This window comes from Cyprinodon variegatus, unplaced genomic scaffold (genome assembly GCF_000732505.1).
Source record: "Cyprinodon variegatus isolate N-32 unplaced genomic scaffold, C_variegatus-1.0 Scaffold62, whole genome shotgun sequence".
Lineage (NCBI taxonomy): Eukaryota > Metazoa > Chordata > Actinopteri > Cyprinodontiformes > Cyprinodontidae > Cyprinodon > Cyprinodon variegatus.
This window is the reverse complement of record NW_015150515.1, coordinates 1,252,081-1,266,161: the sequence shown is the minus strand read 5'-3', so window position 1 is coordinate 1,266,161 and position 14,081 is coordinate 1,252,081. Positions and strand designations below refer to the sequence as shown.

Genomic DNA, 14,081 nt, shown 5'->3' with positions numbered 1-14,081 from the left:
GAGCGCCTGGTGGTCGGGTTCTTCCTCGCGGGACCCGGCCGGGCCCAGCCCGAAGGAGCGACGCGGGGCCATCCCCCAGTAGGCCCACCACCTGCAGGGGGAACCATGAGGGACCGGTGCAAAGAGGATTGGGCGGCAGCCAGAGGCGGAGACCTCGGCGACCTGATCCGCGGGCGCTTAAACTGGGATAGCCTACCTCATAGAGTTAAATAAAAACCCATTATTGCTTAATTATTGCTTCAGACGCACTATTATACATGCCTTCATTATACATTCATTACATTATCGTAGCTTTTGGTTTTTGTGGTTCTTTTTAGGAGGGATGTAGTCCCAATTTGACCAGCATCATTCATGGGTGTGTCCATGGCATAATTATGGCCAAAACGCTGAAGGCTGTCCGGATTCAGTCTTTCCTATGCTGGATGGTCTTATTACTGCTGACCCCACGAAAAGCAAAGGAACAGGAGGTAGGAGTTATGTTATCACAGGATACATAGACTGCTCGAAGTTTAAGGACGTGCACCCTCAGACGAGGACAGGTTGTTATTTGTCTAATATCAATAAAATTACCATAATAATATGTATTTACAGGTCTCATCAAACACTGGGAATTAAAATAGCAGATTTGAAATCAGCAGTATTTTTCTGTGCAGTAATTTCTTTCTCACCCTACATGGACAACATTTTCACACCATGTTCAATTGGTGCTGTGAATGTTAGTGTTTTGGGTTGATTTACATTAGTAAAGTCAGAAACAGTCCCTGTGAAATGAGAACTGTTACTGATAATGACTTCACAGAAGGGCCAGTACAAGAACTCAAAGCTATCAGTTTAATGTGTTTATGTCTACTCAGTAGTGATCCATTCCTGTGGCCTTTTCCTGATAATGTATCGTGTTTTTTTTTTTTTCATCTAGACCTCAAAATGTCAGTGGGACTGTGCAGCATTTTGAGTCACAACAATAGTAAATAATTACCAGCAGTCAAGGTCCTCTGAGGACAAAGTCTGACATTTCAAAGCACATGAAGTCAGCATTTTCAAATCTGCTCCTCATGCTGTAACCAGGATCTTTAGGTGGCCATGATGACAGTATGTCAGAAAGGTGTAGGGATGGATGGCCTACCCTCTGTACCATAAATGGACAGAAACTGAAAGAAGGAGTGGCATGAAAGAGCAGGAAAGAAAGGAAAGTGTATATAAAGTGACGGGTGGCTTGAGCAAGATAAGGAAAAATGTTCCATCACATCCCGGTGGCATGCTATTATCAGCCGTTTGCACCCGTGCCAGTATTTCTAGTTGGACAGGCAGAGACAACATCACTTTAAGTTGTTTTATTTCCCATAATAGGAAAAATGGTAGGAAGCAGAGTTTGTAAAGCACTGATTTATTATTAGAAGTCTTAAAAAAAAACTGATTGTCCGATAACAACAATAACAATGATTAATGATGTTCTTAAAATTGGCTTTTTTTGAGATAAGTGGAACTTTTTCAGACCTTGAAAACCTTTAAAGACAACCCAACCCCAAATGAAAAGTGAAATAAGATTTTTATACATTTGCAAAGGCGAATTAAAGTCCAACATATTGGCCCTCAAGGCCACCATCAATGAACTGAAGCCATTTGGTGGTTTGATTGGGTCCGTGAGGCCCCCATCAGGTGGGATGATATGGGGCCACGGCTCACAGGTTTTCAGGTCTAATTTGCCTGTACTTCTCCCTCAAAGAGAGACAGGCATAATTAACAGGACCCAAACACCCACCACGGGCTGAACAGAGTCATTTAGGGGAGCGACTCGGGAGGAACGGCAGCAAATGAAATGTAATTGCAGTGGGAGCAGAGGAGCCGGGCTGCCGTGTCGGAGGCACTGATGTGTGCGTGAAAGAGAAAGAATGAGAGAATGAATGGGGCAGACTGGAGGGAATGAGGGAGTAAATGAAAAACACTGAAGTTAGATAGAGAATATGCACTTGAGAGGAGAGCAAGAAAAAGAATGACTGATGAGGGATCATGAGCGACAGCCTGGAATAAACAGTCAGCAGTCATTCCTTCAGGTAGGAACATTGCACCATGTTTCATTCAAGACTGTTAAACAGATTTAAGCTGTAAAATATATTTGATACATTTGGAAACACATGTTTTTAGGTTTAGGTCACCTTGTTTGAGTTTGTAGGTAAAGTCAAATAAAATGTTATAGTTTCACCCTGTGTATCTGTGAGCTAAACTCTGGTGGGGTCTTTTTAATCTTACCAAAGGGGCTTTAATTGACACTAAAGAAAAACAAACTGGCTTTAGACTTTTTTAATTTGCTGTCATAATCCGCCGGTAGTGTTTGAGTCTTTGAAGCAGTCGATTTAAATTAATGATTCAGTTTTACTCAAAGACCGAAATGTTTAAAGTAGTAACTCTGTTTGGAAAGTGGTGTTTCTTTCCAAACTTATATTCAATATGGGTTCTTTAAAGGTCATAAGTAGCTACTAATTTTAAATCAAAATGATACATTTTTCAAAAAATAATACATGCACAATATGTCTAGAGTTTTGAAGAACATTGAATGGCAATGGCATTTATAAATAATTACTGTACAGATTTTGACTGGTCCAAAATACGACGCCAACTTTAAAGGAAAGGATTCTGCACCAATAGTATTACTGTTAAATAATGTAAGATTGAGTTCAGGTGTTGCTCCACTGGAGCGCTGAAAAATAAGCTCCTCTTGGTGTTGCAGTTCTTCTATTTATGGCAGAAAATAGAAGAAGCAAAACAAGGGAGAACATAAGTCAAGTTTTTTAACAATGGTGCTGACTTTAGGAAGGAAAGGTTGACAAAGCCATGATGGCAATTATTTTGCATCCAAGTAATTATGCAGTTCTTCATGTATACACCAGTGTTGCCAACTCAGCGACTTTTTCGCTATATTTAGCGACTTTTCAGACCCCTCCAGCGACTACTTTTCAAAAAAGCGTCTGGCGACCAATCTGGCGACTCTTTACGTTGCCACTGGCGGCTTTTGGAGACTCTTACATGAAAGCATGTATCGTTCCCACTCTTGTCCTCCAGCGGCAGCTGCTGCCGTGGGGTGCCTCCTCCATCCCAACCCCGTTCTCCCACTCCCACAGGAGTCCCTCTCAGCGCTTCAGTCAGAGCGGCAGGATGTTTACCCTCAGCGTCCAGACTGCAAATGAAGCGCGCATGCGCTGGGATTGACGGCGCAAATTGATCATGCGGTGCCGCTCCGTCCTGACTTACATTCAAGGCGGGAGCGAGCGGGATGTAAATAATATATAATAGTGTTTTTACTCACTTTTTGTCTTTCTGTAATGACATTATTTCACCCACAGCATCAATAACATGCACATCACTTCCTGTGGCAGATTATGCAAATTAGGCGATTACGTCATTTAGCGACTTCTAGCTACTTTTAGCACAGCCAATAGCTACTTTCCTTACTGAGGAGTTGGCAACCCTGGTATACACAAACAATTACATTTTAAACAGATGGTATCGGTATCAGCAAATACTGCACAGGCAGATATCAGGTATTGGTATCGGGGCCAAAAAATGTCATCAGTGTAACACTACTCAGGAGTACACAGTTCAGTGCTTTTATGACGGAAAGTGTCAATTAGTCCGGCAAAAAAAGCCATTGGATTAGGCGATATGCGAGTTTCTCAAATAAAGGGGCCCTAGGGGTCTGAAAAGGCGTTAGATTTAGCAACAAAAGAGCTAAATTGGCAGCACTGCTTTCCTTCTTGACATGCAAGTTAAATGTTTGCTAATGCTAGCTTTTCTTATCTCATTTTCTTATCAGTCAGAGATCTGAAAGATGTTTAAGGTTCTCAGCAACTGGAGCAGGGCACAAACAGCTAAGAAATATTACGTGGCTAAGCCATAGTTAGCCTTTAACTCACAGTTCATAAATTCCCCCAAAAATATATTTCTAGATTCTAATTTTATTTTGAAAACCTAGCTATTATTAACCAGCTTCAAAATTTGCTTTACCTTGCTTTGTTTTTATTTATATTTCCAACATAGCTGCCTTAAAAAGTGCTTCCATTGGGAGTCATTTGTGATTCACTGCCTAGCCTCAACGTGTCAAACTGAACATCCACAGACAGCTTGTAGCCTGCACTACAATTACACCTGGCCGGTGAGACTTGTTATTATTGCATTTTAACTGACCTGTGAGTACACACCACAGAAGCTACTAAAACACTAAATCCCTGATTGGACCACAGCCGTTTGATTGAGCAGCAGAGCTTTCCCATCCCTCTGCTCTACAGCAGAGCTTTATGCTGAAACCCTTAATCAAATTTAATCAATGCACCGGAAAAAAAACCTGCCAATCCAAAGATGGACTCGCAAAGTAGCTTCGGGGGAGAAAAGCTGTCATGGCAGTTTTTGAAGGAATAAAATGTGCATAGTTTGTGCAATGTGTTGACAAGAGTCGATTGTAATCTGTAGCATTTGCAGGCAGAAGTGTAATAGTAAGATTTTAAGGCCTGAGAATGTTCTCCTCCTTGGCTTGCTCTTTTAATAAGCATATACTGTAAGATCACCTTTACAAAAACAAAATTGTTGAAGCATACAGATACGTGGTAACATAATGCCAAGAATAGAAGTAATCAGAAATGAATATCATCATCATAGTCATAGGGGCTACTTATTTTAAAATCCATCATCCCAGAGGGACGATAGCTATTTTAGACAGTAGAACATTCCAGATTGTTGCCTTGTGGGCAATCGATTGGAGTGCTTATGCCTTTGTCGATTGTTTTAAAGTAGTAGCCATTCAAAATGTCCCCTCCTTCCTTGATGGGCCCTGGGCTGGTCCTTGGCTGGTCCCCTACAATTCCTCTTTAAACATCAATCTTTGTTCTAAAATATTCTTTTTGTCATGATTGGACGTTAAGATCTAAAGAGAAGTGCCATCTCATGGTCAGACCCTGTAATTCAGTGAAAGGACAGAGTAAAAAAAAAAATGCGCGAATAGGAGAAGGCCAGTGGCTGGAAGTGGGAGGGGATTTTGCTGGGAGTCACAGGGGAGTGGGTTGCAATTCAGCAGCTGTACATCATGAATCAAAAACAATGATTAAACCCATAGAGCTGTGTACGTCATACCTCTACACTTTAATGTAAAAGTCAGTCCACGTGTATATAAGCCATCCTTATTGTACATATATCACCTCAAATCTCTGCGTTACTCCCTTGTATTTTTAATTATTTTGATTTATTATTTTTTATTTTTTCTTCATTTTGTGTGATACATGTTTATTCTTAATGCACCTTTTCCTCCTTGTTTGCACCTTCTTTAATTACTATGCCAATATGTGACCAGTGAATTTCTCCGCTGTGAGATCAATAAAGCTCATCTAATCTAATCTAATCTAATCAAATCTAATCTAATCTAATCTAATCTAATCTAATCTAATCGCATGCAAACCGTAACACAGAAAGGTTAGCATTCTCATCAGCTGCTTTGCATTATGCATTTTATTATAACATGATTCCTGTTGCTGTGAAAGAAAATGTTTTAAGCACTGCGCTGCCTCTACCATGTTTTATCATGAAGACAACGTGTTTTCAAAGTGACTAAGCGAGAGAAGAAAAAAAAAAGCTGGGCTGCACAGGTGAATATAAAGAAGAAATGTCTGTCTGTCCCACTCTTTTTGAAAATAATGTTTCCATTTGGAGGCAAAATAGACATCTCCGACCATATTGCTTTCAAATGTAGACGTATCCATTCATCCATCATGGACAGTTCGGTGGTCAATCACAGGGAGACACTCAGCAAAAGCATGCACACAAGCATTCATGCCTATGGTGACAGATTATCTAACCTAACATACGTACAGGAAGCTGTAGAACAGACAGAGAAAAACCACGCCTGCAGAAAAACCCCAAGCTGGCACGGAAATCCAGAACCTTCTCGCTGCAAGGCAGTTGTGTTTTCAACAGTGCAACATCACTTATTTGCAAGGTTTTCTAAATGTTTGCATCTTTATGATGTAAATGACTTCACGCTGCAAAAACAGTAGCGTGCTGTGCATACATCTTTATACTAGATTTTATATTTTCCACAGTTGAGCTTAGTTGTTATGTTTTCAAGTGGATCTTAAGGTGCTTTGCTGCTGTAAAGGGGCAACAGCTTGTTCCTTAATGGGAAACAGAAGACATATCCTGCGGCATGTGCTTCTGTTAAAAAGGTCTGGCGACTCCTATGGCGTGTGAGCTTCAGTTGGTTGTGTACAAAAGCCGGAGCGCAGCATCACACAGACCGGAGCTATCGAGAGGAACATCACTCAATCTCTTTGAACTGTACTCCGACTGAGGCATAATATTTCACAGATTTTAATGACTTTATTGTATTTATGTTATGTTTTGTTCACATGCCTGTTCTAAAAAATGCAAATTTAAATTCTCTTTAAGCACAATTTCAATCCTAAATGTGTAGGACCATAACATTGAAGCCAAAACAAAATCTGATTTAGACCATCTTCTCTCAGGTATTTTCCTGTTTCCGCCTTTAAAGTGAGGCCTAGATCCCACAATGGCAAAGATTGTATCTCAAAGGGCATAGGGCCCACAAAGGTGTACACAGAACCAAGGAAAACCCTCTTGTACAAGGGTAGGTAGGGCTACATCGTTAAAAAAAAAACTATGCCTGTCACGTGTACGTACTGACATATGAAACCAGCTTTCTCTGATTTATCTTTTCTGAGATGGGGTTTTAAAGAAGAAGTCCATTCTGGACCTAAAACTATTACGTTTGCAATGATTCAATGAATTAAGCATTAATCAGTGAAACAATAAAAACGGCAATTTTGTCTTTCCTTTATGGGTCCTTGGCTGGTTCCCTAAAATTCCTTTTTAAACATCAATATTTGTGCTAAAATATCCTTTCTGTCATGATTTGTGGACATTAATATCTAAAGAGAAGCATCATCTCCGGGTCAGACCCTCTAATCCAGTGAAAGGGTGGAGTCAGAGTCAAAAAAAAATATGCACATCCAGGAAAAAAGAGGGGGTCACTCAAGTGGCTGCAAGTTGGACGGGATTTTGCTGAGAGTTGCAGGGAAGTGGGCTGCCATTTGTTTGGGGCTTGATTGGGGGGAGCGATTTTGAATGGCTGCTACTGTAAAAGATGTTTGACTGAAAGGAACTGGACGTAAACACTGATGGAGGCTCATTTGACTCGGCTCTCTAAACAGAATCAGCTCTTCAATTAGATCAGGGGTGTAAAAGTGCCGATGGAACCAGAAATACATCTAGGTCACAATCGATTGCGTTTTATGAAAACAGACCAACATTACCCCTCTTTTACTGATCACTATCAGAAAACCACCTTCATGAGCACATAAAACATTTCTTTCTCTTACTCTCCATGTGTTTTTGTATTATTTAAAACATCAATGACAACAATAACAGACCATATAACTGAACCATAAGTCAGCAGCAGTACAGTAGCAGCCATTCAAAATTGCCCTTCCCAGTCAATTCCCTGGAACTCCCAGCAACATCCCCTCCAACTTACAGGCACTCTTTCATATTTTTTCACTCTGACTCCATCCTTTCACTGATTTACAGGATCTGACCAGGAGATTATGCTTCTCTTTAGAGCTTAATGTCCACAAATCATGACAGAAAGAAAATTTTAGTACAAAGATTGATGTTTAAAAGGAAATTGTAAGGGACCAGTGAAGGGCCCATCTAGGTAAATGGGGAAATTTTGAATGGCTACTACTGTAGTATTAAAAATTGTCTGAGTTTGTTTAACATTAATCATTGTACTAGAAACCATGTTAGTTTGCAATAAATACTTTCCTTTAAGGCAATATCTTCCCTTTATGTTCTCTCATGTCTCAGAAGCAGCTCTACCAAACATTTAAAGTACAAACACATTTTTGAAATATTAAAAACAGCAAACGGATGACTGCACATCACAGGAAATGAACCATTACAGCTTCGGGCATCTGCAGTTGACCTCTGATGCATCACACACTTCACCCCTCCCCGCTCTATTTGTTGAGTCCATTATATTTACAACTATAATCTTTGGACATTACAGTCATTATCAGCGTTTATCACTGACGCCTGAGAGCATTTAGGTTGGCCTTGACCCACACGGTCAATTCGGCGGCTCCGCTCACCCACCTATCCCTCTCTGTTTCCCACTGTCCCTCACCCTGTCACTCTCAGTTTACGAAGCACTGGATGAGGAGTGACCTGGAGGTCAACGTCGTTCCTGTTGCTCCCAGGTACGCCAGCCCAAACAAATTGGGGTCGTTGCGGAGCTAAGGAGGTGTGAGCGCGCTCCCCGACAGCAGTGTGTTCAGATAAAGGGGGATTACTGTGTCTTCTCCCATTTTATCCCTGCAACATCACCTTCATCATCTTGTGAAGTTAACCATTCAGTTGTACACCTGTTCATCGGCTGTTAGACTCCAATAATATGCAGCATATCTCAGAGACAACAGCAGTAATCCTGGATGGTAATTAAAACAAAACCCACCATGAAAATTAGCAGAATATTAGGGTAGAGGAAGCATAGAGGTCAACAATACAATTAGATCCCTGTTAAATGCCTTTTGAAATGCCTGTTGTCCTTTAATAGCCATTTCAATCCATCATTGGAGGTGGTTTTTAATGACCTTTAAGTACAACATATGAAAGCTGTAAAGCAGAAATTATGGCGATGACGAGATATAACACGAAATGTCTGTGTATAATCAGCTCATTTCTGGACTAATCCCCCCCCCCTTAATGGCCACTGAAAGCAGAAGCAGAAATCTAAATGTCATTTAAAGGACATTTAACAATACTTAGTGTAGCTGGGAATCCGGGTTTACTCATATAACCAGCTCAGTTATCTGGGGGTAAACTTGATTATATTTTTAGAGAAAATTTGAATACTTTCACCGTCAGCCCCATGCCCTCTAATACTGCCAGGAAAATGCATCTTACTATGTGCAGCTCCAGGTAATCTCCCAGTCCTTTGGCGCTCTCCACCCTGACCAGAATGGCTTCCTTCAGCTGCGTGCTGAAGCCCACTGCCAGCCGGTCTGCCCGTGTGCTCGGCCGGTCATTGGGTGGCCAGGTGTATGTGATGAGGGCTCCGCCTCGTCCAAAGATGTAAGTTGTCCCAGCTGCCAGAGAAACGGAAGAAACAGCAACGTTAGGACAAATGAAATAAGACATTATTATGGTAAAATGTAAAAAAGAAAAAAAAGGAAACGTGATGACAGATGCATTCTCAAACAAAACAGCAAATAGTAAACTACTATAAAGATGGAACAACAAAGAAGTGCAAATTTGACTTCCTGCACTGTAAAGAAGGCTTTCTTCTCTTTGTGTTGTGAAAACATTTCAGCTAGCGTCTGTGCTTCCACTTCTGATAAAAAAAAGCGCTTTTGTTGTGTTGAGCACTTTGTGGAAATAATCCGTGTACTCTAATTTGTCATATATTGCTTCCATTCAACTACAATAAATGTGATTTTTGCGGAACAACAACTAAAAGAATCCAACACTCAGAAATACAAGCGCAGCTATTTATTTGAAAGTCAGTGGCATTTTATTAAACATACCCTCACTGTGACCAAAATGACACATATTGCATTGCAAGAGCATTCTTAACTCTTATTGGCATCTCAATTGCATTCTTGGTACAATCTGTATTTAAATGAGATGTTATGTGAAAGACCAATAAAAAGTTTTGCAAAGCTGTTAGGTGGAAAAATTTACCAGAAAGGGCTTTTAATTTTTCGACAAACACAAACTAATAAAGTGTGATAAACATAAAAAAAACACCATTTGACTGGAGTCACAACATACCCTGAATGTCAATATATGACCCTTTCTAATGTACTAGTAGTCATACTAGTTGTGACTAGGTCGTGGGGGCAGCAGTCTCAGCAGAGACTCCAGACTCTCCTCTCCCCAGACAACTCCTCCTACTCCTTTGGGTGACGCCTAAGGCATCCCAAGGCCAGCCTGAAGACATAAGCCCCATTTAAACTACCGTCTTAAAACCGATCTGTGCCAAGCTTGGATCATTTAACCGTGCTGAGCTCAGTTCCTTACAACCATTTATACACCACGCTGGCACAGTTCATCGCCTCCTAGTGGTGTTCTTTGGTACTACTGCTCTCTAGAGGTAAACAAGCAAATCAACATGGTGGCCCCCGTAACATTCAGGAAGTTGTGTTTGGTTATAATTGTGATATTTCGTTGTTTGTGCAGAGTCAGGCAAAGAAGGCAGCCTTTGGTGAATTTACTTGACAGAGTCGGCTTTTGGGAAGTCGATACGACAAACAATAGTCTAATCAGGGCTTACAGATGCAGGAAACAATGATGGACGTTGAGGTTAATCACACTGCTGAGCAGAATCATGACTGGGAATCATGTGGCATGGTAGGGAAGCTGTTTTTTTTTATGAATGTCTGAAGTTTCATGATTGCGGAGGCTGACTGTAAGGAGATGACGCAGTCAACTCATGCACTTTTTGTTATCCTTGAACCATGCCAGAATTGAACTGTGCTGAGCCCTACTGATGAACTAGTACCAGTTTAGCGCGGTTCGGTTGTGTCTGGTGTGGTCCGGTTCAGTTGTGCCTGCCATTTGCACTCAACATTTATCTCGGTCACTGTACTCGGACCAATCTCGGCACGTTTCAAAATGGAGCTATAGTGCCTCTAGTGTGTCCTGAGCTGTCCCCTTGTCCAGCTCCTGGTGGGACGTTCCTGATAGACCTTCCAAGGGAGGCATCCAGGAGGCACTCATTGCAATTGTCCAAGCAGCCTCAGCTATCGCCCTATCTCTAACAGAGTGTCCAGTCACCCTCCGGGGAAACTTCGTGATACAGTAACTGAAAGAATGAGAGGTCACACAAGCACCCATTCCAATCTGCCTATCAATATAACCTTTTAATTCTTCCCTCACTCGGAAACAGATACTTGAATTCCTCCACTTGAGACAGGAACTCTCTCTGACCTAAAGACGGCAAGCCACCATTCCAATGTCTTAATTGCTAAATTGGAATATTGATGTTTTCCAAGTGCAAAAGTCTTTGTGCTCTCTCCTTCTTTAAAGATTGCTCTGTATTTTGCTCCATCCATCTTTGCATCTATCAATCCTGACTATCTTCTCTGTCTTTGGTGAAGAAAAGCATCCGTACAAACCCAGTGCTGACACCACCACCAGATTTTCATGTTCAGATTTTGTGTTAAGACTGATGAGGAGTTAGTTTTCCAACAATCAAAGAACTCAGTCTTTCTAATGGATCATTTCAGCTTTCATCTGACCAGAGCACTTGATTCAAATCAGCTTTCACTCCTTTTTAGCTAGTGGTAAAACTTCAGCAAGACATATTTTTCCTTTTTTATGACACTTTTGAATAAAAGCCAGATTTATGGAGGGCGCAATTCATCAGTGTCCCACCTGAGGTACATATCTCTACTGCCCTTTAGAGAAAGCATATGACACTAAGGTTACGTTCACGCTGCAGGCCTTAATGCTAATTTTTGATTTTTTTTTGTGAAATCCAGGTTTTTTTGTATTTTCTCCAAATATATGCAACTTGTATGTGATCTCCTGTGTAAACGGCGTTCAAAAAACGCAAGTGTCCTGGATGCGCAGTAGAGGACGCAATGACATCAAAAGCAAGCATGCTCTGTGTTTACGGAAGTAAACATGGATGGTATGGCTGGAGCACATCTAGCAATCTTTCCCAACCTTAAAAACTCAATCTTTTCAAAATGGTAAAAAAAAAAAAATACTACTCTCCGTATTACCGCCAAGGTTATTGTTTTTCTTCCCCCTTCTGCATAGCAAGATGCAGAATATTGACCTCTGTTGAGTATTAATGATGTTCAGGTTGGATGAACAAGACCTGGCCATTCACACATAGGTCACATTTGAAAAGATCAGATGCGTATTGGATTCAGACCACATAGCGGTCAGACCACAAAGTGGCCTGGGTGGCATTGGAAAAAATCAGATCTGTATCGTTCAGACTACGACTAAGATCAGATACAAGTCGCATATGGGCAAAAAAATTATCGGATTTGGGTCACTTCAGGCTGCATTGTGAACATAGTTAATCGGGTTAGGTAGACAGCCATGTCTTATAAGGTCTTCAATGTTTTCTACTGAAACACAACTAAAAATTCTTGTGCATATCCGGACAAGAACAAAACATGGATAAATCTTGGTGTTCATTATCTTCATTTACTTTTACAAGCGAAAAAAGGAAAAGAAATCAAATGGATATAAAATATAAAATGAAATCCAGAAATGAAATTTTGAAAATGTCTCGATCAAAATAAATATTTTTTATGAATATGTTTTCCCAGATTTTTTTTTCTTTTTTTGCATTTTTTTCATATTTCATTTTTTTTTTTATTATTTTTCACTTTTAAATTCTTTCCTCCTCACTCCAGAGGAAAACAGCCCCCCATAAGAAGTTAAAAGATGTGATCTGTTTAAAAATAATAAAAAAATAATAATTTTGAAAAATAACTATCATATAAAGTCAAATAAAAAAGTTGAGAAATAAGGTTTGGAATAGAAATAAATTAAAATGATAAAATAGAATACCATTTTTTTTTTTTTATTTGATATTGAAAAAAAAATCTAAATCTGAGAAAACAATTTCAAAATCTTAAATTGAGAAGCAATGGAGTATTCTAAGAGTTTAACTCCGTATTTAAGATCAGCAAAAGTCTTACTAATAGATAAAGACAATGTACCTCAGTAATTCTTAGTGTTTGTATAATGAAAGACAGAAAATATTTCAAAAATGTGCTCCCCTTCCAAAAAATTAGCAATTTCATGTTTGAACAGTAATGGAGGGGTTAGAGTTTGGCTCCAATGAGCCCACAGGTAAATGAGAAATGATGGCTGCTGGGTGTGATTAGCATAGAGTAATGAAACCACAGTGAACCATTCTCAACCCTGCAGGCTGTCTCCATCCTTAGCATCACAAATACACACACATAGGCTGCGTGTCAAGATATTAATGCAGGTACAGCATGTAGCTATATGAATACATAAGTAAACAAGGGATTCAGCCACATTTCTATGCAGTGGAAAAAACCTGAGGCCACCGACATGCAGACACACATCAACCGGGTTTCAATCTTTTTTGGTCAGGATGGTAATGACCGTTTCCCCTGCTGGATTTAACGGAAATTATATTGGGAGAAAGGGCATAAAATGTAGCTGTTTAGCCAATCTGCTGATTACACAATTATAGTTTATATATGCAGAGACGTGAATAGAGACAACAGAGCATGACAGCAGCTTCCTGAACAAACTGATGCTTATTTATGAGAGCAGCTGATTGACATCTGTATACTCCTCCCTTCATCTGCATATCTTTACATTTTCTAGGCCTACAATATCTCTTTTGGAGGGTTTTCATTTTTTTTAGGAAGAATGGAAGGCAGGAGCTGTGATGACTGCAGGTTGACCACATCCACGGGAAGAAAGGACTGCTCAGTGGTACACGAAGAAGAGAATCCTGATTAAGACTGGGCACAAGCTGTCTTCCTGCACGCTCACAAGCAGGCACTCGTTCAGCAACAATCCACTGGTAGCCATTTCAAATTGGCTGACACACAGCGCTCTCCCCAGGTTCTCTCTCCTTCTCACCACCCCTCCCTGCCGCCCCTTGTTTCCTCCCAGCAGAGCTAAGCCCTCTCCTCAGCTCCTTTTCTGTTTTCTTGAGGCTGTATTATTTTAGCACTGACTAATTATCGCAGCATGGCAAGAAGGGCTATAAAGAGGTTGTGTGCCGAAGGAGGAAAAAAAAAAGGGAGGGAACAACGAAAGACAACAGGATTTTAAAGACAGGGAGAAGTTGTGATGAGGAAAAGTTGGCATTTTCTCAACTCTGTTTATCTTAAGTGAGGTACCAGAGGTTTACAGAAACTGGTCAGGAGAATAACTGAAGGGAGAGCAGATTTCTAAAATGGCTGACTACAAGGGAAGCAAGGGAGCCATGTTGTGAAAACAAAGAAAGCTGCTATTTCAGACAGCTGGAGCTACAATGATGTAACCTGACTCCGCCAGATGGATTTGCTCCG

General features: G+C 40.5%; 1 protein-coding gene across 1 annotated transcript in view; it reads right to left on the bottom strand.

The window, feature by feature from the left end:
* The window catches only part of LOC107082797 (neurexin-1-like), a 1,206,010-nt gene that overhangs the window by 226,479 nt on the left and 965,450 nt on the right, over positions 1–14,081 (bottom strand). The window contains exon 18 of the mRNA XM_015371662.1: positions 8,962–9,143. Coding sequence (XP_015227148.1) covers positions 8,962–9,143 — 182 coding nt within the window. The remainder of the gene's footprint in view (positions 1–8,961; positions 9,144–14,081) is intronic.